Source organism: Panthera leo, chromosome B3 (assembly GCF_018350215.1).
Source record: "Panthera leo isolate Ple1 chromosome B3, P.leo_Ple1_pat1.1, whole genome shotgun sequence".
Classification (NCBI taxonomy): Eukaryota; Metazoa; Chordata; class Mammalia; order Carnivora; family Felidae; genus Panthera; species Panthera leo.
In genome coordinates, this window is record NC_056684.1 from 9,772,919 (window position 1) to 9,795,128 (window position 22,210).

Below are 22,210 nucleotides of genomic sequence, written 5' to 3' on the forward strand. Positions count from 1 at the left end.
CAAGGCCATAGGAAACAGGAGAACTGTCTGCCTGGGGATGTGTGCGTGTGTGTGTGCACACCCGTGTGTGTGTGGACACCCACATGTGTATTTCAATTCAATACATATGCTGAATCTATACATTCAACATATGAAATGAAAATCAGAAAAAAAAAAACAACTTAGCCTTTCTTTGAAGAACAGCCAACCTAACGATATAAAACAACAATGTCAACACAAACAAGTCCACTGACTCAGGTAGGAGGTTTGGAGAATTTTCTGGCGGAAAGCATATCTTTCAAACGGTTCCAGTGCATCTAACAGCTGGCTATGCCCCGAGCCCAGGGCACTGTGGTTACGAGGCGGACACGAGTAAGGTGAGGGTGTCAGCCCCTCCAGAGGTGTGCAGTCTATAAGGGGAATCAAACACGTGGCAGGGAACTGCAAAGGAAGTCAGAAGGGCACGGGTTCTGGAAGACACTCGCACAGTGCAACTGGTGGGAGAGGAACAACACGTTTCGCGTGGGCAAGAGCAGGAAGACTTCACGAAGGAGGCGGCCATTCGGAAGGACCTTTTGGACAGGTACCCCGCTCTCGGCTCTGCAAGCCCGGGGTCCTCCAGTAGAGCCCTCAGCACCCGGACGGCCGGTGCCCATCTTCTCTTACCTAACAGACACTTCTAGAATACTTGCTATGTGCTCGACTGTCTTCTCTGTGCTTTCCAAGTAACAGTTCATGTACTCCTCATAGCAACCCTACGCAGTAGATACTATTATTATACCCATTGACCAGATGCAGAAACCAAGGCACAAAAATATTAAGTAATCTGGCCAAGGTTATAAAGCTCCTCGGTGGCAGAATTAGAATTTGAGCCCACTTTCTGGCTCTAGAGTCTGCCCCTTCTCCCAAGTTTCTGAGTACAAGAAGACTGGAAGGGTACCATGGAAGAATCAGCAGGAAAGGAATAAAAACGCCAGAGACAATCTTAAGCCGTGTGACCTCAGATCACCTCTGCTTCTCCAGACCTCAACTTCTTCATTCACAGCACGAGGGAGTGGCCCCTACAGGCCCCAAGGTTTCCCCAGAGTTATGGCCTGTAGATGTTACCAGGTGGAAGGTGGACAGGCAGAGAAAGTTAGCAAGAGATTCCAAGAACAGAGAAGAGTTTGAAAAGCATAAAAATGGAAGCAGAAGTTAAGTTCAAGGGATGGAAATTACAGTTTCGAGAGGATATTAATTTGATCACATCTGGATGCTTAGTGACAGCACAGACCTGGGTTCAAACCTATTTTCCTTACTTTTTAGCTATGTGTCCTGAGGTAAATGACAATGTCTTTAATACTATTAAATCTAGACAGCCTGCGTGGCTCAGTGGGCTAAGTGTCCAACCCTTGATTTTGGCTCAGGTCACGATCTCAGAGTTATGAGACTGAGCCCCATGTTGAGCTCTACGCTGAGTATGGAGCCTGCATGGGATTCTCTCTCTCCTGTTCTCTCTCTCTCTCTCTGCCCCTCCCCCACTCATGCTCTGTCTCTCAAAATAAATAAGTAATCTTTAAAAATCTAGACAGTCTCCTGGTCTTATAAGCAAAGAGCTATAATTTAGAAGAGTTTTCTCAAATTCTTCAATACTATAACCAACCCAAAACGACATCATACCTAACCTAGATTCATTTTCAATTAAATAAGATAGATGTAACACTACGTATTTCAGTCGGAAGAATTAATTACTTTAAAGTAAGAACAGTGTGGTTCTCATTCATGAACCTCACCAATAATTACAGCATTTTCGACATATCCAGGATTAAGCTAATCTATACACTCCTCACAGCCCCTTGAGGTACATATGAATAACTGCCAATAAACACTAAAATCACAAGTTTCAAAGTTCAATGACGAAAATGTGAATAATTTGGGATCCAAACTGAATTCTGCCTTCAAAACTTAATCTTGCTTACAAGTGATCTTATACTAACTTAATAGACACTACCCAGATGAACAATCATTATTCGTTCTTACCGGTTTCCTTCCTCAAGCCTGTGCCAAGGTGAGAAATCCAAGCCTGAACCAGAAAGGGAGTTACAGCGCCACAGACACTAAATAGCGTCCACCGCCCCATAAACGCTCCTTCTGTCCAGACTCAGAGTTCACACCATGTTCCCGGCCTTCAACTACACACACACACACACACACACACACACACACACACACACACACGCACGCACTCTCATGCCCACAGAAGAGGGTTTGCCTGAGTGCAAAAAAGCCACGGTGAAGCGACAACCTCACTCAGAACTGTGGAAGCACACAAGGGCAAAGTGTTCGGAAATGTAACTGGAACTGCTAAACCACTGGTTTGCTCGGCTGGCAGAGGCTGGGGAGACCCTGAAGGCGGTCCACGAGTGTGCGTGTGTGTGTGCGCGCACGCACGTGTGTTTACTGGCAACTTTCTGCTGCTTTGGCGGAAGAAATCTGTTGGAAGGTGGTGGGTGGATGGGTGAATTACTGGCAGCTGTGCGTACACATTTTTGTGTAAAATAAAACCGTGTATCAGGGGAGGCAGAACATCAGAAAAGGCCATGAAACAGAAACCCAGGAGCAACTATCTGATTGTTCGCTTGACATTTTCCCTTCAGACATGAACTCACAATCTGAAGGACACTATGAATCATCCCGAGTAAAATGTGCCAGAAATCTGCAATTTGTTTGGTATGATTATAGGCTTCTTTTTCAAGGAGTAAAAGAGGAGTGGAGGGCTGAGGGTGTCCTGGATCGGCCTTTATTAAACTTAAGAGTACACTGGGACAGCCACTACCGCCCAAAAACAAAGCGTCTCACCCTGCTGTCTGGAAACCCACCGCACAAGGCTGGCCGGCTACGCTCTCACATTAGTGTTTCCTATTATGCTCCAGTGGTTCTCAAGATTTGTTTTAAGTTTATTTTTATTTTGAGACACATAGAGAGAAGGAGAACGTGAGCAGGGGAGAGGCAGAGAAAACATCTCAAGCAGGCTGCATGCTGCCAGTGCAGAGCCTGATGCGGGGCTCGAACCCAGGAACCGTGAGATCAGGACCTGAGCCGAAATAAAGAGTGGGACGCTTAACTGACTGAGCCACCCAGGCACCCCTCTCATTATTTTTTAAGCCCTTATAACCTTTCAGATAAAGCATTTGGGGCAAAAAAACCCCAGCATGTTAAAAAACAAAGGTTAGGGGCACGTGGGTGGCTCAGTCGGTTGGGTGTCCGGCTTTGGCTCATGTCATGATCTCAGTTCATGAGTTTGAGCCCCGTGTCAGGCTGTCTGCTGTCAGCTCAGAGCCCACTTCAGATATTCTGCCCCACCCCACCCCTGCCACTCACTCGTGTACTCTCTCTCAAAAATAAACAAACATTTAAAAACCAACAAAGTTTATACAATACAGACCAGCAATAAAACAATCCCCGCTACGCATGCACGCACGCACGCACACACACACGAAACGTCTTATTGCCATAAATTAGCTCTAGAGACACGACTATCTGCAGGGGCCTTTGTGCACACAAAATAAAAGTATTAACGATGCCCACACCTACACTGAAAAGACACGGGGATGGGAAACCACTTTCAACTTGATACAATCGTCACAATTTAACTTCTTTCTACATAAAAACAGAAGCTGCCGCAGAAAGATGAGTAGTGGGGTTTTCAGCTACTGCCATGATGTTTTTCTCCTTCCAGTCAATTTCCTGGTAACAAAGAAGGAAAATAAGAATCACTAGTCCTTTTAAAAAGGGAAGTTCTGAGAAATTTACTAAGCTTCTCCTGAAGGAAGCAAGCCCAGAGAATTTAAAGAGGGGAAGAAGAGCGACAAACTGGTAAAGAAACACGGCCTGAGCTTCAATTCCATTTCTTTTTTTAATTTTTTTTTTTTAACGTTTATTTTTGAGACAGAGAGAGACAGAGCATGAACAGGGGAGGGTCCGAGAGACAGGAAGACACAGAATCCCAAGCAGGCTCCAGGCTCCGAGCGGTCAGCACAGAGCCCGACGCGGGGCTCGAACTCACGGACCATGAGATCATGACCTGAGCCGAAGTCGGACGCATAACTGACTGAGCCACCCAGGCGCCCCTTCAATTCCATTTCTAAAACCGCCTTCTGCATCTACCCCCACGATCAGGTCCAGTTCCTTTATGACGGAAAGCGCACAGTAAATTATGGGGCGGGGGGGGGGGGGGGGTCGGCCCCTGGCGGACTGAACCAGCGGTCCAGAAGTATGCTGGCGAAGGGCTGCCAGGTCAGACAGTATCAGGTGCGCCCTGCCCCCGCCCCCCCCCCGCCCCCCCGCTGTGGACGCGTTAGGTGACCCTGAACTAGTCACTCCACCCTGAAGCCCACCACCGCCGACCTTCCGGATTGTTCAGAAACATCAGAGATGGCCACGCACAAGGCACCCGCCCTGAGACAGGCTGGAAAAACTGGTAGTTACTGGGTTTTTTTTTTTAGCTATTAAAAAACGTTCCTGTTTAGGTCACTCAGGAAAAGAAATTCCCCATACTCCACAAAGAGCTTCTGCGGCAAGACCCGGAACTAAAAGTTGCCTTTGGCTCCACAGAACTGAAAAGACAGAAGAGGGAGAATGCAGAACAAAAACACAGTAAGGACCTCCAAGCTGGGCGGCAACAAGGCTAATTAACTGCTAATGCTCCTCTTAAAAGCATCTAATTCCAACCTTTTTCAAGCTGGCAGATCGGGAGGTATGTGTGCTTCTGAGATTGGGAGAGCCTTCCTGCAGCCTCCTTATCACCGTATCACCCATACCCATGGAAACGAAATATTGCTACAGATAAACAACTCTGCTGAAGCATGACCCAAGAATTACTTCATTTCCTATTAAGCTAAAAGTGGCCCACATCCCATCCGGGCCTTCTCTTTTGAGGAGGGAACAACTGGGACTTTGTTTTACCAACCATCCCAAAAGGAACCCTGAAGGGCTTGCGGGACCAGCCAAGCCCGGTCCCACCCGGGAGCACAATCTATGTTCTCAGAGAACGGCTGCGGCTGCGTTAAGCAGTCAATGGTGGAAAGATACAAAACTATTTCACTATTTCAGTTTGGCAGCGAGGTGTTTAAGAAGCGGTTACGTAGGGATAAAGAAAATTTTCAGTCTTCAGGATGAGGTGGAGCAAGCAAGGCACCGACTCCTAGTGTTTGCTGGTCGAATGGTAGGTGTGCAAATTGGTGGAAGAGAATTTTAGCAGAGTGGGGAAAAAACAGGCAGGAATTTCACCATGTACAGTTCTGGGGGGAAAGGGGCTGATTAATGCTAAAATCATGATCTACCATATCCTAGCCTATTACTCTAAGACGGTATTTCTCTGTGTTTCATTTACTGTCACCACCCCCCCCCCCCCCACCACTGAAGTCTTTGTAGACGTTTTTCTCTATTTACCTGCCATCTAATGAAACTTTAATGCTACGGATATACCATATATTTGTACAGGTGTGTCTGTGCTTCTACATAAAGAGTACGATTTTTTGCCCCCCAGGAACCAATTTTCACCTCCTTGGTGGGGACATTGCCTCCCCCACAATGCATGTGGGCTCAGATTCTAGGGCTGTATCCACAGCTCCAAGGTGATGAAATACACAACTTCCACATAAGCATTACAACCAGGACAGTAGACAACAGAGATTTTTTTCCCTTCAAGTAGTTCTGTTTGTTTTTCCAGGATAGCAACTATATATACTGAACTAGCATTGGGACAGTAACTTTTTAAAGTTTTTTAAAATTTAGAATTGTACACATCTAGAGAAAGCCTTATAGCAGGAACATTTTAGAAGAGGGAGACTGTTAAAAAGTGTCCAATAGAAGGTAACAGATTTCTTGGCCAGAGAGGGAGGGTCCAGCACTCTCCAATTAGGCTGGTTTAAAGCCTACAACTTCTTTCCAAAGGTATAATTTGATTTGGCAACCTTGGACATCAGCTACTAGAGACAGGTTTTGGTTCACAACAAGTGAGAGACACATTGTGTTTTACGTGTAGGACGACTTACTAAGACCTGGGCTATAATCACTGATTTTTAATAAGCCTGAAAGGAATTCTGATCACAGCAAATAGATTTTTTTCCTTTTTATTGTTTTAATGTCAAGTTTACTATATATACTACTTTCCCTTTGATGAGTGAGAAAGAAAAATACAAGAGCTGAGTCAAATTTTAGGTCAGTGAATGCTTGTAGTTTTCCTGTCTAGTAAGAAACTTTGCCGCGAATTCTAAAAGTAAATAGACATGGTGAAAAAAGATTTCATTTTATGAGAGACCCTGCATCAAAGCCTTTCAGGAAAATAGTATATACAGCATCCACTAAACATCCTGCTCATTTTCTATTCTGAAATCATTGTTTGCTTGGTCTAAATTAACATGTCACTAATAAAAATGAACGCAGTTAGACAGTACTCCATATCCCTCAAGAATTACCTTCCAAGGATACTCAGATTTCTTTACAAGACTTAACCAGTCCTGCGTAAGACTTTTAAAGAAAAACCTCAGTTCCATCTCTAAAGGAAAATCAACATTTAGTTAAGATGGGATTTGGGGTTGGATTTGTTTCATACAAAGAAAAAAGAATGGAGATATTTTATTTCATTTATTACAAAGGCAATACCTTTTGTCTTTAGAGATGTATTTCCAGTTCAGGCTCTATTTCATAGCAAATTATATTCTTAAACCAGAAATTCGTATTTTGCATGTAATATTTTATTACCAACCTTGTCTGCGGCCGCCTGGGTGGCTCAGTTGGGTAAGCATCCGACTCTTGGTTTCGACTCAGGTCATGATGTCACAGTTCGTGGGTTTGAGCCCCGAGTCTGGCTCTGTGCCACCAAAGCGGAGCCTCCTTAGGATTTTCTTTCTGTCTCTCTCTCTCTCTCTCTCTCTCTCTCTCTCTGGCCCTCCCCCACTCACACCTGTTCTCTCTCTCTCAAAATAAATTTTTAAAAACTTAAAAAAAAAAAACAGAAAAATATATGTTAAAAAATAAAAAATAAAGCCTGTTTGTCTAGTGTTAATTAAGCACTCAGATGGCTTTATTTTCAAAAGAAACAGCATTATTTTCAGTCTTCAAAATATTTTTATTAAAAATTACTATATATGTTTTTGTAACACACTCACTTGTAAAGCATTCAAACAATTCAAAGGCAAATAAAGTAGAAACCAAAGCCTCCACCTAACTGCCCCCTTAGATGTTACTACTTTTACTATACTGTATTTACTTTACGAAAAAAGGGGAATCATCATGTCCACAGCTTTTTGATGGTAGAAAGGCAAGAAAAGATTACTTTAAAATGCCTTTACAACTGGGGTGCCTGGCTCAGTCAGTTGAGCATCCGACTTTGGATGCTCAGGTCATGATCTCGTGGTTCGTGTGTTTGAGCCCCACATCGGACTCTGTGCTGACAGCTCAAGGCCTGGAGCCCTCTTCGAATTCTGTATCTCTCTCTCTCTGCCCCGCCCCTGCTCTGTCTCGCTCTCAAAAATAAAAATAAACATAAAAAAAATTTTTTAATGCCTTTACAACTTATTTATATTTCTGAGAGAGATAGAGACACAGAAAGAGAGAGGCAGGCAGTCACAGTGGGAGAGGGGCAGAGAGAGAGGAAGACACAGAATCTGAAGCAGGCTCCAGGCTCCAAGATGTCAGCACAGAGCCTGACGCGGGGCTCAAACTCACGGACCGTGAGATCATGACCTGAGCTGAAGTCAGATGCTCAACCGACTAAGCCACCCAGGTGCCCTAAGCCTTTACAACTTATAATTAAACACACATATACAATTCATTCTAACCTTTCATTAGAAAACAAGCAAAAAAGTGAAAAAACAGAAAAAAAGGAAAATAATTTTCGTATCTGAAGTTAAAAAGCTTTTTTAAAGGAGCCAAGTTAGAAAGGTTTCTTTCTCTCTTCCATCCCCAAATAATGAAAGGTTAGAGACTAACATTAAGAAGTAGCTGCCTTTTGAAGGTCAGTCAATCATCTGGTTTTAGTAAAAACTAAAATGTGACAAAACATTGACAGTGAAACATGCAGAGAACTCAAAGAAACATCAGAGCCAGCAATCTGGATGAAACATGACATTAAAAGCAAGAACAAGACACAAAGCTCTTTTTCTTCCCAGAGTGCACCCAACTGACGAGGCCCAGAGGAGCTGGTCTCACACAGGAGCAAAAAGGGTGCACAGACACCCCTCCCAGTAGCCGTTGCTGCATCTGGTAACCAGGATGCACAAAGCAAGCACTTTCCATGAAGAATCCTCACTACTCTGACATCGCCCGCAGCAGACAAGAAATCTGAGGCTGTCAATATAGCTCACTGAGGCCCAGAAATCACCATAGGTAGATACTGGAAAGAGAACACTGACTCCTGCCCTCAAGCCAAGAATTCAGTTCAAGAAGCCAGATCAAACTCCTTTTGCGTTTTTCAAAAGAAAGGGTGCAGGGGTTGTGTGTGCATGTGTATGTGTGTGCGTACACATGTGTGCACAACCTTTCTAGAAGAGCGGCTTCCGAGAATTGGGATGAATTCAAATACAGTAGAAAAGCGGTTCCAGCAAATGGTAGGGATTACTAACAGCCTTCCTAGCATACACCAACAAAACAGAAATCCACACCCTCACAAAGCTGACTTCAGCAAAGGCAAGTAGAAAATAAGTAAGATAAATGAAATATACATGTTAGAAGTTGGTAAGTGCAATGGAAAAAAAATCAGAAAAGGGCAAGAGGGAGTCCAGAGGGGAGGCCGCTGTATATTTTTATAAGGTGGACAGGGAAGGCCTCGCAGGGAAGGCCTCGCTGAGAAGGTGACAGCTCAGTAGAGAGCTGAAGGGAGGTAAGAAACAAGTCTAAGATGTCCCTAAAAACCGACTTAAGGCAATTTAATTCTAGGCTAAAATATTCATGCCATGATATAAACAAGAGATTCAAATCTAACTCAAACCCCAAGATGTCCATCCCTACACGTCCACAAATGACTACAGCAGATGTAGCAGCTGAACGGGAGGAGCTCCTGCATGCTGACCAGAGCAACAGGCTCCATTCAGGAGTCCCCTCTGCTTAAACAGTGAACAGAGCTTCTGAGTCACCAACCGGGGCCTCACTGCTACTGTGCATCCGTATCAAAGGTCCACGGGTTAGAGTGCAGCTTGCCATTCCGCCTGGCCTGCTTGTACAAGAGGGTCCTGTAGGGACTCGAAGCCTCTGTCACCTCTGCTGTGCTCGGGCACCTCTTGTCATCATCCTGAGTGAACTCAATGAGGAGAAGACCGTGCAGTCCAACTGGAGAGAGAAGGGGACAGGCGGTTGGGCCCGTAGGCCTGACCGGGAACACGGGAGGTGCCAGAGACCACAATTTACAGGAGGGGAGAGTTGATTAGTGGAAACTAGAGAAGGCAGGAACTAGGACTCCAGGCCCCATGCAAATGGGTCAGGGATGATTTCTGAGGATTTAAATCAAATTAGGAGAAAGCAGCAGAGTATAATATCCATTCTGGTTCGCTGGGGTCGGCAGGGTAAGGGTACTCAGAGTCGATAAGTGCACTAAAGGACACCCAGAGATGGATGTGGCTGGAAAAGAGGGGGACGGAGACATGTAAAGAGGTTTAGAGCCAAAGGCAAGGAGGTGCCTGGGTGGTTCGGTCGGTTAAGTATCGACTTCGGCTCAGATCATGATCTCACAGCTCACGAGTTCGAGACCCAAGTCGGACTGTGCTGACAGCTTGGAGCCTGGAGCCTGCTTCGGATTCTGTGTCTCCCTCTCTCTGACCCTCCCCCACTTGTGCTCTCTCTCAAAAATAAACATTTAAAAATTTTAAAAAAGGAAGAAGAAGAAGAACAACAACAACAACAACAACCACCACCAAAGGCAAGGGATGAAATGGGAACCAGAGTTCAGGAAGGAAGGTTGGAAATCAGTAAGGGTCTGGAACGAACTCAGAGCTCTGGGCTGTCGTACAAGTACAAGGGGCTTATGAAACTCAGGAAAATAAGCGTCCATCTTGATGTCAGTGCCTTGCCAGCGAAGGTACAAGAGCTGCCGGGCATATCCATCTCCCAGGGGCTGGACTTTGCTGGTACTTGGGACTGAGGACCGCAACTAGGATGCAGGGCTACATCCTTGATATCCCTGACCTTTCTCTTACAGCTACTGGCATCCTCCCCGTATCTACGGACACTCTTTCTTACACGTGCGCCAGTCAGGGACTGACGACTCTCCTTGCTGAGGACTGTTTCTCACACGTGGCAGGTGTTTAGCAAAGGTGACACTGGATGGCACCTGCTCCAGAGGGGACCTCAAGTTCCAGATAAGCCTTTCTGACACGATATACATCACAGGAAACAAGATGTTTGGAGCTTTAGGTTACAGAGGAGGATACTTAATACGCTTTAAAGAAGAAATCAGTATCTATCCTGAACTCCTTGTTAAATTTTCAATCCCTAAAAATTTGCAGGGGGGGGGGGGGGGGGGGGGGGGGGGGGGCGGGGGGGGGGGCAGATATTCATAGGAATTGTCAAGAATCTTTAAATTCTGTACTATATTTTTGAAAACCACTGCTGCCAAGCAGAAAGCTAAATACAGCTTTCAACTGTCATAAACCTCAGTTCTTAACTGTAGGATAATTTCCAGCAGTTGGTGGGTATCAGACATGAAGCTAATTTATATTAAATGGCACAGCAATGAAAAACTGGCAACAGGATCCAGTACTGGCAAGACTAGATATTAAAAGCCCTTGGTAAAGTAGTAGTTTTTTTACACCATCTATTTCAACACAGTGGAATCAGTGTTATATAAAAACACTGGGAAAAAGAAACATTTCAGGAAGAACTAAGTCTACTTTATTGTCTAAAGAACAAGTTAACTGTCAACACTTCTTAGGGGTTTACCCCTCAATGTGCCCTGTTTTGCATTCTGATGAAAAGTGGTCAATTGTTAACTGTGAAACAAGGCCAGTTAAGGAAATGAGCTCATCTCGGAACACACATCGGCACACCTTTAGGTACTGCAATAGGTGAAGAGACAGCCATTTTTTTCAGCTGTTTCCGGTGGAAGTAGCAAGGACTTTGTGACTTTGTAAAGAATTTTTAACGAGTAAATACTTTCCCCTTTGAATTCTGTTAAACAGTGATTAAACATGGTCCTCGTTCCACCATGAACCATAATTTGGAAAGTTTGGCTTTTATGAAAGATTCTTAGGTCCCTCTTAGATTCTGAGGCATATGTTACTTATCGTTCTACCTCTGCTTTTGCCCCTGTGACATTCAGCGTCAAATCTGCAGTCACAGCACGGTAGCCACGTGAGAACCTGAATCTTCCACATGTTTTACTTTCCCCCAAACCTCAATATTCTAATAAATTAATATTTTGGCTGATCCTAATTTTTATCTTTCAACTTATGACACCATTTTATTTTGCTAATTTCTAGTGAGTCTCAGATTTTCGTAGAATAAGCAATATATAAACAAAATGCTTTACCTTAACGTGTATTTAAAATAAAGATCTGACAAGAAAGAGTTCTGTCACCCTGATCCGTTCTTCCTCTTACTCCACACTAATGAACACAGAATAAGAGTGTTGGAGAATCAGGGATGCCTGCGTGTCTCTGTCAGTTGAGTATCCGACTTTGGCTCAGGTCATGATCTCAGGTTCATGAGTTCGAGCCCCACACCGGGCTGACTGCTATCAACTGGTCAGCATGGAGCTCGCTTTGGATCCTCTGTGCCCACCCACCCTTGCCCCTCCCCTGCTTGTGCTCTCTCTCTCTCTCTCTCTCTCAAAAACAAACAAATAAATAAACAAATAAAACAGTTTTTTTAAAAAAAAAGTATTTGAGAACCAGCAAAGGCCAGTGAAGATTCCACCCAGTACTTACCAGGAGCAATGGTCTCCAGCGTATCAGCACTGACCTTCCGTGTACTTGTGCAGTGATGGAGGGTAGAACCCGAAAATACCAAATAAAAAACTACATCATCCTCAACTTTGTCCTCCTCAGCCAGCAACACCGTAACCACACAGTCGCCCTAGGAAAGGAAAGACAGAGCAAGCCTGCATTAGTCAGGTTCCTCCTGGGAGTCTACCTTCACAAAACATCAAATTTAGGGAAAAATCAAATGTATCATTTCTAGTAAGGTTATACAAACATAAACACTGAGCACTTGTGTGCCAGGAAGAATTGTAGGCACTGAGAATACAAAATGATCTGAAAAGAAGACCTCTGTGCTCCTAAAAGCTTACTTTTCAGTGGAGGTGGTCAGACAAAGGAGAAAACTAACAAGGTAACATTTGGGATATTTACTTGATGAATGGGTATTAAAAAGAAAGGAATCCAACCAAAAGAATCCAAAAATAAGGCCGAGAGGATGGAGGAGGCATATTAAACAGTCACATCCCTGTGCCCAGAATGCCCCTTGCCCAGAGCAACAACTCTGAATTCTACACCCCAGACATCGCTGCCAAATCCACCCATTCTGCAACAAGGACAGTCTCCACTGAGCCTGCCTGGACGAGTGCAAAGAGCATTCGTCTGGGCTCTGGGCAAGTCTGGGTTTAAACTCCACCCACAAAGACTTGACTCAAATCCTCTAACCCTACTTTCCTTGTCTATACAAATGGAGATAATACATTCTCTTCCTCCAGCTAATATACGAAAACTCTTGGAACATATTCTGCTCTCAGCCTACGATAATATTCTTAATCTACATGGATGGGACGGTCACTTTTCTACTAATCTGTTTCCTGACCATCTGGAATCCCTACCCTTCTTTACCCAACCCTCCATCAAACCCTTGCAATCAGATCAGAAACTTGACAGTACCGTTGCCATAACTCTGCAACCACTGAGAAGACATCTCTGTCATTTATTCACAAATATTCTTTCTAGTTTTTACAGGTTAGTTTTTTTAATTGAGGCTACTGTCTACATTAAATATAATCTATAAAATACAGTCCTAATTACCATCTTCCCAATCATAAACATTATACAATTCATGTTGTCTCCATAAACAAAAGATTTTAAAGCACCGAGGTTTAAAGCACTGGGGTTTAGTATTATCTAAATCTTAATAATGCACTATGAAAAAAAAGAAAAACAATAATGCACTATGGAAAAACCAATTTAGAGAAAGCCAGGCTACAATAGGGGAGAGAATTCTCATGCCTTGCAGTATTTTTTTCTTTTCCATTTTAACACCAATGAAGTCTATTAGAGAACCATGCCACCCTGTGGCCACAATTTACCAAGCCTGGCAGCAAAATGGAGCAGCAGGTAGAGTTCCATTAAACACCGAAAACCAGAAATCATAACATCAAACTTAGGACCAAGCCTATTAACAGAAATGCTCCAATAGGTTGATTCTGGAAACAGAGTTCAAAATATTTCCTAAAGCCTCAAAGGCCTATTTCTTCACTTATTCCCAGTGCTTTGTGTACATGGTAGGGGCTCAAATGTGCTCAGTGCAACACATAAGAAGTCACAATGAGCAACAAATAAGCTGTGACTTACTACGTACAAATGCCGAACTGGAAAGTTCCAAAGCACCCTAACACAAGCAACAGCACAGTCGGTACAACAGAATTATCCCTGGCTGCAGTCGCTATTTAGAATTATAATGGAGACTCATGCCTAAGTCCTTTTCTTGGAAACATGTTTGAAAAGCTTAGGCTGGTAAAATTTTAATACCCGTTGGCATGATAAACCGCAACCAGCTAAAATGTCTGCAGCACATGTGAGAAGAACAAACTTCTCAAGGTATCGAAATACCATTATAACCTGGAAAAAAAAATGAGAGCTCTGAAGTTTCATCCTTTAGACCACAGGCGGGCCCGCGGGCACAATCCAGCTCTCTGCTTGTTTTTATATGGCGCAAGAGCTCAGAAAGGTTTTTTACACTTTTAAATGGTTGAAAAAAAAAAATCTTTTAACATGTGAAAATTATCTGATGTTCAAATTTCAGCGTCCATAGGTAAAGTCTTACGCCAGGCCACGCTTTTGTACTATAATGAGCCCCTGCAGAGTTGAGCGGTTCCCTGAGACTGTATGGCCTGCCAGCCTAAATTATTTACACTGTGGACTTTTAAAGAAAAACAAAACGAAACATCTGAGTTGTTTTTTTTTTTTTTCCACCTAGGTAAGTATCCTGGAAGTCTAAGAATATATCTTCCTTCTCAAGATCAGGGATTTCCACGTGAGACCCACTATCTTGCTAGAAGACTCTGTGCCCAAGATATTAAGTGATATCTGGGGCCTTCTTTTAATGGAGGACAGAGGAGATGGCTAACATCAACCTCTTTCTTCACTCGCAAAATAAAGAAGCTTTAAAGCTCTCATAGCTTCAATGGTTTTCTTTTTAATGTTAAGTCAAACTACCCAAAATATTAAAGAGAAGGGACCCCAGAAGCCTCATTCACCTCAGAGCCACCTGAAATTCAGATTCCAAAGGCACCCGGGACGAAAGCACCTGTCTTCCCTGGAGGAGCACCCTCTGCCCTCTCAAAGTCACGGGAGCAGACAGTCAACACTGTCACTCTGCCGTGGGCCACATGGCTCCGGTTTCACTGCAGGGACAGTGCACCTACAGTGATGCAGACGGGAGGTGCACGATTAGGCCAGTGCGATGGTGCCTGAAAAGTAAGGATGAAAAACAGATCTAAAAAGAACTCTGGTTGAGATGATTGCTGTAACCACACCTTCCCTGAGGAATATTCCGGTACATGATTTTGTTGCTCATGGGAAGGACAAGCCCCATGGAATGAACAGACAGATCAACCTGGCTACCCGGTAACTACGTCTGTCACGCATCTAACCACCACAGATGAACTTACTAACGAGGGCAATTTTCAAGACGTTCTTGAGTGAAGCCCCAGGAAGAGAGGTTCTACATCTCCGCTTCTCCAGTAAACCGAAGAAACAGAGTGCTCTCCTCACAACGGTATTTTCCATGCTTCTGCATTAATGGGAAATGTATTCCCGAACCTGACACTTTTTTGAATCTGGACTATTTCTGCTGACAGATGCCAAAAGAACTAATGGAAAAAGACAACCTATACCAGGCCCCATCTTGTTACTATTGGTGATCCCCCAAATATGAAGGCACCGTAGTCCTAAATGCCAGTCAGTCACTTATTTGCCAAGAAAAACAGAACTTTATATGGTAGCCGCGGTCTCAGTTCTCCCCATCTTTAACTCGGGTATATAGTAGACATACAGTACTAACAGTACCATAATCACCTTTACATATTTATTAGTAAGTAACACAAGGGCACCTGCGTGGCTCAGTCGGTTAAGCGTCTAACTCTTGACTTTGGCTCAGGTCATGATCCCACGGTTCGTGAGTCCAAGCCCCGCTTTCAGCACAGAGCCTGCTTGGTATTCTCATTCATTCATTCTCTCTCTCTCTCTCTCTCTCTCTCTCTCTCTCCCCCTCCCTCCCTCCCTCTCTCTCTGCCCCTCCCCCACTCACTCTCTCTCAAAAATAAACTTAAAAAAAATAAGTAAACGTTTTTTTCCCCAGACTTCCAACCTGGAATTCAAAGAACAGATCTCCCTTTTCTAGATCAAGGATTTTCTCTTCCTAGGAGACCCATCGTCTTGCTGACAGACTCTCCAGGCCCCCGAGATCCTAGTTATGCCCGGGGCCTTCCTTTCACTGGGGACAGCATCTGGATCAGGAGGAAAATGGCACAGGGAAGGGCAAAGCAGGAGAGGGATGGGAGAGAGAAGATTACGGTGTGGGAATGGACAAGGCCTGGGAAACGGGGTGAGTGCTTATGAGGAGGATGGTGGAGGGCTGCCTATCAGAGAAAATCCTAGCCAAGTACAAAGCATCCCAGCTCGTGGCTAACAATGGTGCCCGAGTTCAGCTGGCGAAAGATCAGTATTAGCACCACCTAGGGCGCCTGGGTGGCTCAGCTGTTGAGGGTCTGACTGTTGATACCTTCTCAGGTCGTGATCTGGTGGCCATGGGATGGAGCCTTGCATCAGGCTCCTCACTGGGTGTGGTACCTACTGGGGATTCTCTCTCTACCTCCCTCCCTCTCTGCCCATTTCTCTCTCCCTCTCTCTCAAAATAAACATTTTTTAACAATATATTATCACCACCTTAAGTCAATTTGTTTTCTAACTTTCAAATTTGGCTTTTAATGTATTAACATGCCATGGTGGGTAAGAGGATGATCTCTGGCTGAATCACCGCATGGCACGTCAATTTCTAACTGCTTAACCTCTTGGATATGTTAAATTCTCTGCTGTAAGAGAGAACAATCACACTTCCCTCATAAGGTTGTACGAATTAAATAAGTGACAAAAGTAAAGCACCTAGAGCAGTTCACGGGACATAATATGTTCAACAAATAATAATTGTAATCAATGTAATGCAGACGTAACATATAACGGATGTGACCACAGTTATTATACTGTATTGTATATTTGAAAGTTGCAAAGAGAGTAAATCTTAAAAGTTCTCATCACCAGGAAAAAAAAATGTGTAACTATGTGTGGGTGGATATTAATTCAACTCATTTTCATGATCGTTTTGTAATCTATACATATATCAAATCATTATGTTGTACACCTAAAATGAATACCATGTTATTTGTCATTTATATTGTGGTAGGGTCCCCTCCCTAAGGAAAGAAAAAAAATGGGGGGGGGGCTTCAAGGTAACCTGGCTATGCACATACATGATAACATCCCTCATGACCCTGTAACATGAGACCACTTAATCAGACTACATGTTTGTGTGTGTTACCATATATGGGAGACAAAAAAAATCGACAATGTATAAAAAACTATGCCACATGATGTTTGGTGCTCAGTTCTTCGGGTACGAGCCCAACTGAGCGGTGCCGGCAGGAATGAAGTTGCTTCCTGGAAAGAAAAGTCTGTGTCACGACTCTCTGTGCGAGAATCTGGCTACAGTATCTCAATAAGTAAAGAAATAATAGCTATTATTATTCACTAGAATGTAAGCGCCATGAGAGCACATTTTATTCATTGTGATATCCCCTTAGTCTAGAATAGGAAGTAGCAGGTGCTCAAAACACACTTGAGAAGGAAGAAAACACCAAAACTTTATTAGCAGGTACCTATATCTAGGATGGTTGAAGCCAATTTCATAATGTACTTTGTGCTTTTCTGTTTTCCAATATTTTCAAATACGGATGGGTTCTTTTCAAAAGAAAAAAAAATCCTTATTTTTTAAATAGTCTGCTCACTTATAAATTACAAAAGGAAAACGAGATACCTGGTGGATATCACCTGAATCAAGTCAGCAAAAAAGGTAATGTTATAAATAATGAAACCAGCACCACTCCTGATGACACCCACAGAGGACAGAGCATCACTTACAGTGTCCCCAACAAAAATGCACAACCTCAACCCAGTCTTCAGTAGACATCACACAAACCCAAGGGAAGAGGACCTTCTATAAAGAAAACTGGCCAGTTACTCTTCCAAAATATCACTAATGAAACACAAAGACAGACTGAGTTAATGCTCCAGACTAGAGACTTGCCCACTAATGTGACACAGGATTCTGGGTTGGCAGCTGAAAGGCAGAGGTAAATTGCCATGAAGGGCATTATTGGGACAACTGGCAACATCTGAGGAAGGCTTACAGGTTTAACATTGTACCAGCATTAAAGGGCCTGGTTTTGCTAATTGTGCTGTGGTTATGTAAGAGCAATATCCTTGTTCTTAAGAAATACACAATGAAGTATCTGGGCTAAAAGAGCATGATGTCTGCAACTTACTTTAAAAAAAAGACAGACAATGATTAAGCAAATAAGGCAGGATGTTACATTGAATCCGGGTTTAATGTAAATGGGATTTCTCTGTACTATACTTAACAATTTCTATGTAAATTTAAAATTCTTCAAAATACAAGATTTCCAAAAAAAACACTTCTCAAAAAACTTATATGTAATCAAATACTCAAAGTTAAAGGGGTACAAAAATTAAATTACGTTCCTGAGACTGGTTTTTTGGTTTTTTTTACATACTGCAGACATATATATTTAGTAAAGATATTCTTGCAGGGTTCCAGAATTATGAAATTGTTAATAATAACGGCCTTTCATTCAAGAATCTTTTTTTTTTTAATTTTTTTTTAATGTTCATCTTTGAGAGAGAGAGAAGTGGGGGAGGGGCAGAGAGACAGGGAGATACAGAATCCAAAGCAGGCTCCAGGCTCTGTCCTATCAGCACAGCTGATAGCACAGAGCCCGACATGGGACTCGAACCCACAAACCGCGAGTTCATGACCTGAGCCGAAGTTGGACGCTTAACCGACTGACCCACCCAGGCGCCCCTCATTCAAGAATCTTCAAGAAGTTTACAGGCCTTCCCAAATCAATTTCCCAGTTTGCCAAAATGACAAGGCTTCTCCCTGATGTTCACAGGGGAAAGTGAAACAAAGGAGGTAAGTCATACAAAGTAAAGGTTGAGCATTAGTCCAAAGTATTATCTTTCCATGAGGTGTCTGTGATTATAGTATTGAAACAGTAATTCCAAAGTGAGTCCTTATACAATTCAGACACTTCTTTGCATTCATGCAATGAGCTTCATTCTCTCCTTTAAATACAAGAATAGGGGCGCCTGGGTGGCTCAGTCGGTTAAGCAGCCCACTTCGGCTCAGGTCATGATCTCGCGGTCCGTGAGTTCGAGCCCCGCGTCGGGCTCTGTGCTGACCGCTCAGAGCCTGGAGCCTGTTTCAGATTCTGCGTCTCCCTCTCTCTCTGACCCTCCCCCGTTCATGCTCTGTCTCTCTCTGTCTCAAAAATAAATAAACATTAAAAAAAAAATTAAAAAAAAATAAATACAAGAATATAGGCAATTGACAGACCCCTTTGCCCAATCATTTCCTAAAGCAACCAAAGACTGACAGTCAGCTATAGTTTCTCCCTAGTCTGAAAAGAAAGTCTCTCCCTTGGAAAATCAGGGCAGCTGGTTTCCAATTTCATTAAAGGCTCACACAACAGAAGGACACCCAGGAACAGTGAGCATACCTAACGCTCAGCTCTTGGTCACTAAACACCATTCTCCATTAAAGGAACCAGGGCCACTCAAAAAAAGCGGTGTTTCCAGACCTAGGATCAGGGTACGGACACGATGAGCCTGGAACATCTTGTGTTTGACAGAAAATAAGGAAGTGTTCAATAAAGAAAAAAAAAAAAAGATGGTGACATGTTGCACACTGAAGTGGCTTCCTTGGCCAAATCTGGGACAATCTGAAGACCAAAACAATTAAAAACAGTAACAAACTATAAATAATTAAAAAACAGGAAGTCATGAGTCTATAAGAATACCATATAAATGAATTAAACAGAGGAGAAGGGAGAATTCCGGAGTATGACAGAATGATGAAGCCTCACTGGTAGAGAGGGGGGTGCCACAGTGCAAAGGGGTAAGCCCTTTGCAACCATAACAGTAAAAAGTGATTCTAGAAAAAATGATCAATTATCAATCTGGGGAGAAAGTCCAAGGAAGAAAAAGACATTTACGTTGTCTTAAATGTGTCTCCCCACAAACTGCTTTTTATTAAAGGGAGAAAAAACATGGTATTTATTCAGTGAAGAAATTCACCAATACTTTGACCAGGTGATCAAAATAAACATCCCAATAAAGACAGATGAACACATGTGCCTCCATGTGTGATGCTCTGAGAAGGACACAATGTGACCTATGTAGTGCTCTGACCAAGAATGCATCTAGCCGCAAGGAAACATCAGATAAATAAAAATAAGAAACATGCTTTTGAAGAAAGGAAGGGATTACTGTATTCTTCAACACCGTCAATGCCATAAAAGATCACGAAAGGTTGCGGCCATGTTCCAGGCTAAAGAAGGTAAGAGACATGACAACCAAAAGCAATGATCTAACCTCCCTGTGATTAGCTGACCCTTGGACAATCTCAGGGTTGAGAGCACTGACACCCTCCCCTGCCACAGACAAAAATCCACATACGACTTTGAACTCCCCAAAACTCAAGTACTAATAAGTGAGAACGCCCAGAGATCACTTTTTACTGCCATATGCAATTTCCTGGAGAGACCAACCGCTCACGTGGAGATGATAAGCCTCAGGTGGGGGTGGAAGCAGATACTGGCAACATTCAAGCTCACTGCGCTCACTGGGACAGCACTAAGGGGTGGCTATGAAACTGCAGGATGATTAATTTCATTATTATTTAACACTGCATTTTGTGTCTGTTTACATTTCTCTGAACTTCAAGTGACACCAGGTATGGTCTCCAAGTGTTTGCAAACCTACATTTGGATAAATTTTAACTGTTTACAGTAGATCTGTGTATGTTATGGTGGTAAACCATAAAATAGACTAGGATCTACAAATATTTTATGCATTCATGACACACGCAACTTCTTAATGTTTCAATATTTCTGGGCTACATGGTTCATCTGTGAGCTGTTTCAAATTATAGCAAATCTCTGAAAACTTTTCCAATGGGCTTACTGGAGAAAAAAATCTACATACACGTGGGTCCGTGCAAGTCAAGGGTCAACTGTATATATTTCTCATTAGATGAAGCTTGTGGACAGCAAGAACTGTGTCCCTGCGTACAGTTCTCACAGTGCTTACCTAGCAACAGGAACTTTTGGCATACCCATATGAATAAATGTGGCAGAGATCAGCTCACACAGAATATCAATGGCAAGCCAAGTGATTCACACTTGGACCTGTGTAGGCAAGAAGGCAAAATAGAGCCTTGTGCGGTATGTACGGAAAGAAAACTGCGGGGAGAGGGGTGAAGGGTGACATGTTAACGGCAGCGAACGTTCTAGAAAGGTTGTATCTGCAGCAGTATCCTAAAGAAGGAAAAAAGAGAACAGAGGCAAGGAAACCATATGTGTGGAAAACATTACAAAAACATGGTTTAAGGAAGCAAAAAAAAGTTTAAACTGCTATGGCAGTAAGATGATTTGAAAAGAAATACATATGAGAAAAGCATTCTGTTGAAAATAATTTGATGAAATATGGTAGCTGACTGGGGGCTGCACAAAGATAGGAAGAGAGTGGACATGAAAAGGGGTATCTCACGAGGAAAAATTGAGGGGGGGCTAGGGGAATGAGTGAAAAAGAGGGCGATAAGCTGTAAATGTCAAGTTTCACAATTCAGCGGGATGGAAAGCAGACAGCATACATCCAGCAGGTGGTCGGCAGGTCGGGCGGAAGGAAGAGGTCTGGGCTGGTGAGCCAGACTCTCAGGTCCTGCACCCAGTTAAAGAGCCTTGAGCCCAGGCGAGAACCCCAGGTGACAGAGAGCCAAGGTCTAGACCCTTGTGTTAACGAGCCTCTGCACAACATACCATTTTCATCTACCTAGTCCTGTGCCTCAAACCCAGAGACAGGATCCTCTGAACCCCAGAGGAACCCAAGTTCAAGGGCCACCAAGAAAGAGGAGGAGACTTACCATGCTACTCTTGTTAACGGCAGCCACAACTGAGCCTCTGCAGGGAAAACCTCAAGACATGTATTTTCCCGGGTCTTCCAGAGAGCTCATTTGCTAAACTAAAATAAATATCACTTCCTAGAGTCATGATACAGTTCGTTTCCCACCAGCTAAAAATATTTCAGGTTTCTCTCTGTGTTAACCAGCTTCTTGTTAATAATACCCTCAGTAACTGCAAAAGCCTTTGAGGCAAAATACAACTGTTAATCTGTACTAATCTGGTAGAAAGCTACACTGAGTTAATGATCGTTCACGAACTTTCAAGTAACTTATTGCCATCAAATATACAAAGGACTATTATCCATTAGTATTGGGATTGTTTCTGAAATATGAATATTTGAAAATATGAATGTTAAACATTAACGTTGATATGTAAATGAGCCTTAAATGTTTGAAATTCCCTTTAGCTTATTTTACTTTATTTCATTATTTTTTTTACTGCTAGTATAAAATTTCTATTCCAGTCCATCAGGTAGGTAAGTGAATCAGCAGAAACATAATGAACATGAATCTGTACGTTGCCCTTCCTTCTGCTCTGTCCTCATCACCACTGCCTTGTCATTCATCTGTTCATGCTGAACAAGCACACAGTGCCTTCTGTTTAATATATTTTGTGTCTGCTACCCACCAGGTACTGGAATTACGAAAACTTCCTGGTGCCTGCCCTCCAGGAGCCTAGAGAGACATACACGCGGACAGGATGCCCTGTGGTTAAGTGCTATAACTGGCATCTAGGGGC

General features: G+C 43.2%; 1 protein-coding gene across 7 annotated transcripts in view; it reads right to left on the reverse strand.

Moving 5' to 3' along the window:
• The window catches only part of AKAP13 (A-kinase anchoring protein 13), a 334,433-nt gene that overhangs the window by 196,690 nt on the left and 115,533 nt on the right, over positions 1–22,210 (reverse strand). For all 7 annotated transcript variants that reach the window (XM_042941070.1, XM_042941069.1, XM_042941066.1 and 4 more), the window contains exon 3: positions 11,880–12,027. In XM_042941070.1, the coding sequence (XP_042797004.1) occupies positions 11,880–12,027 (148 nt within the window). The remainder of the gene's footprint in view (positions 1–11,879; positions 12,028–22,210) is intronic.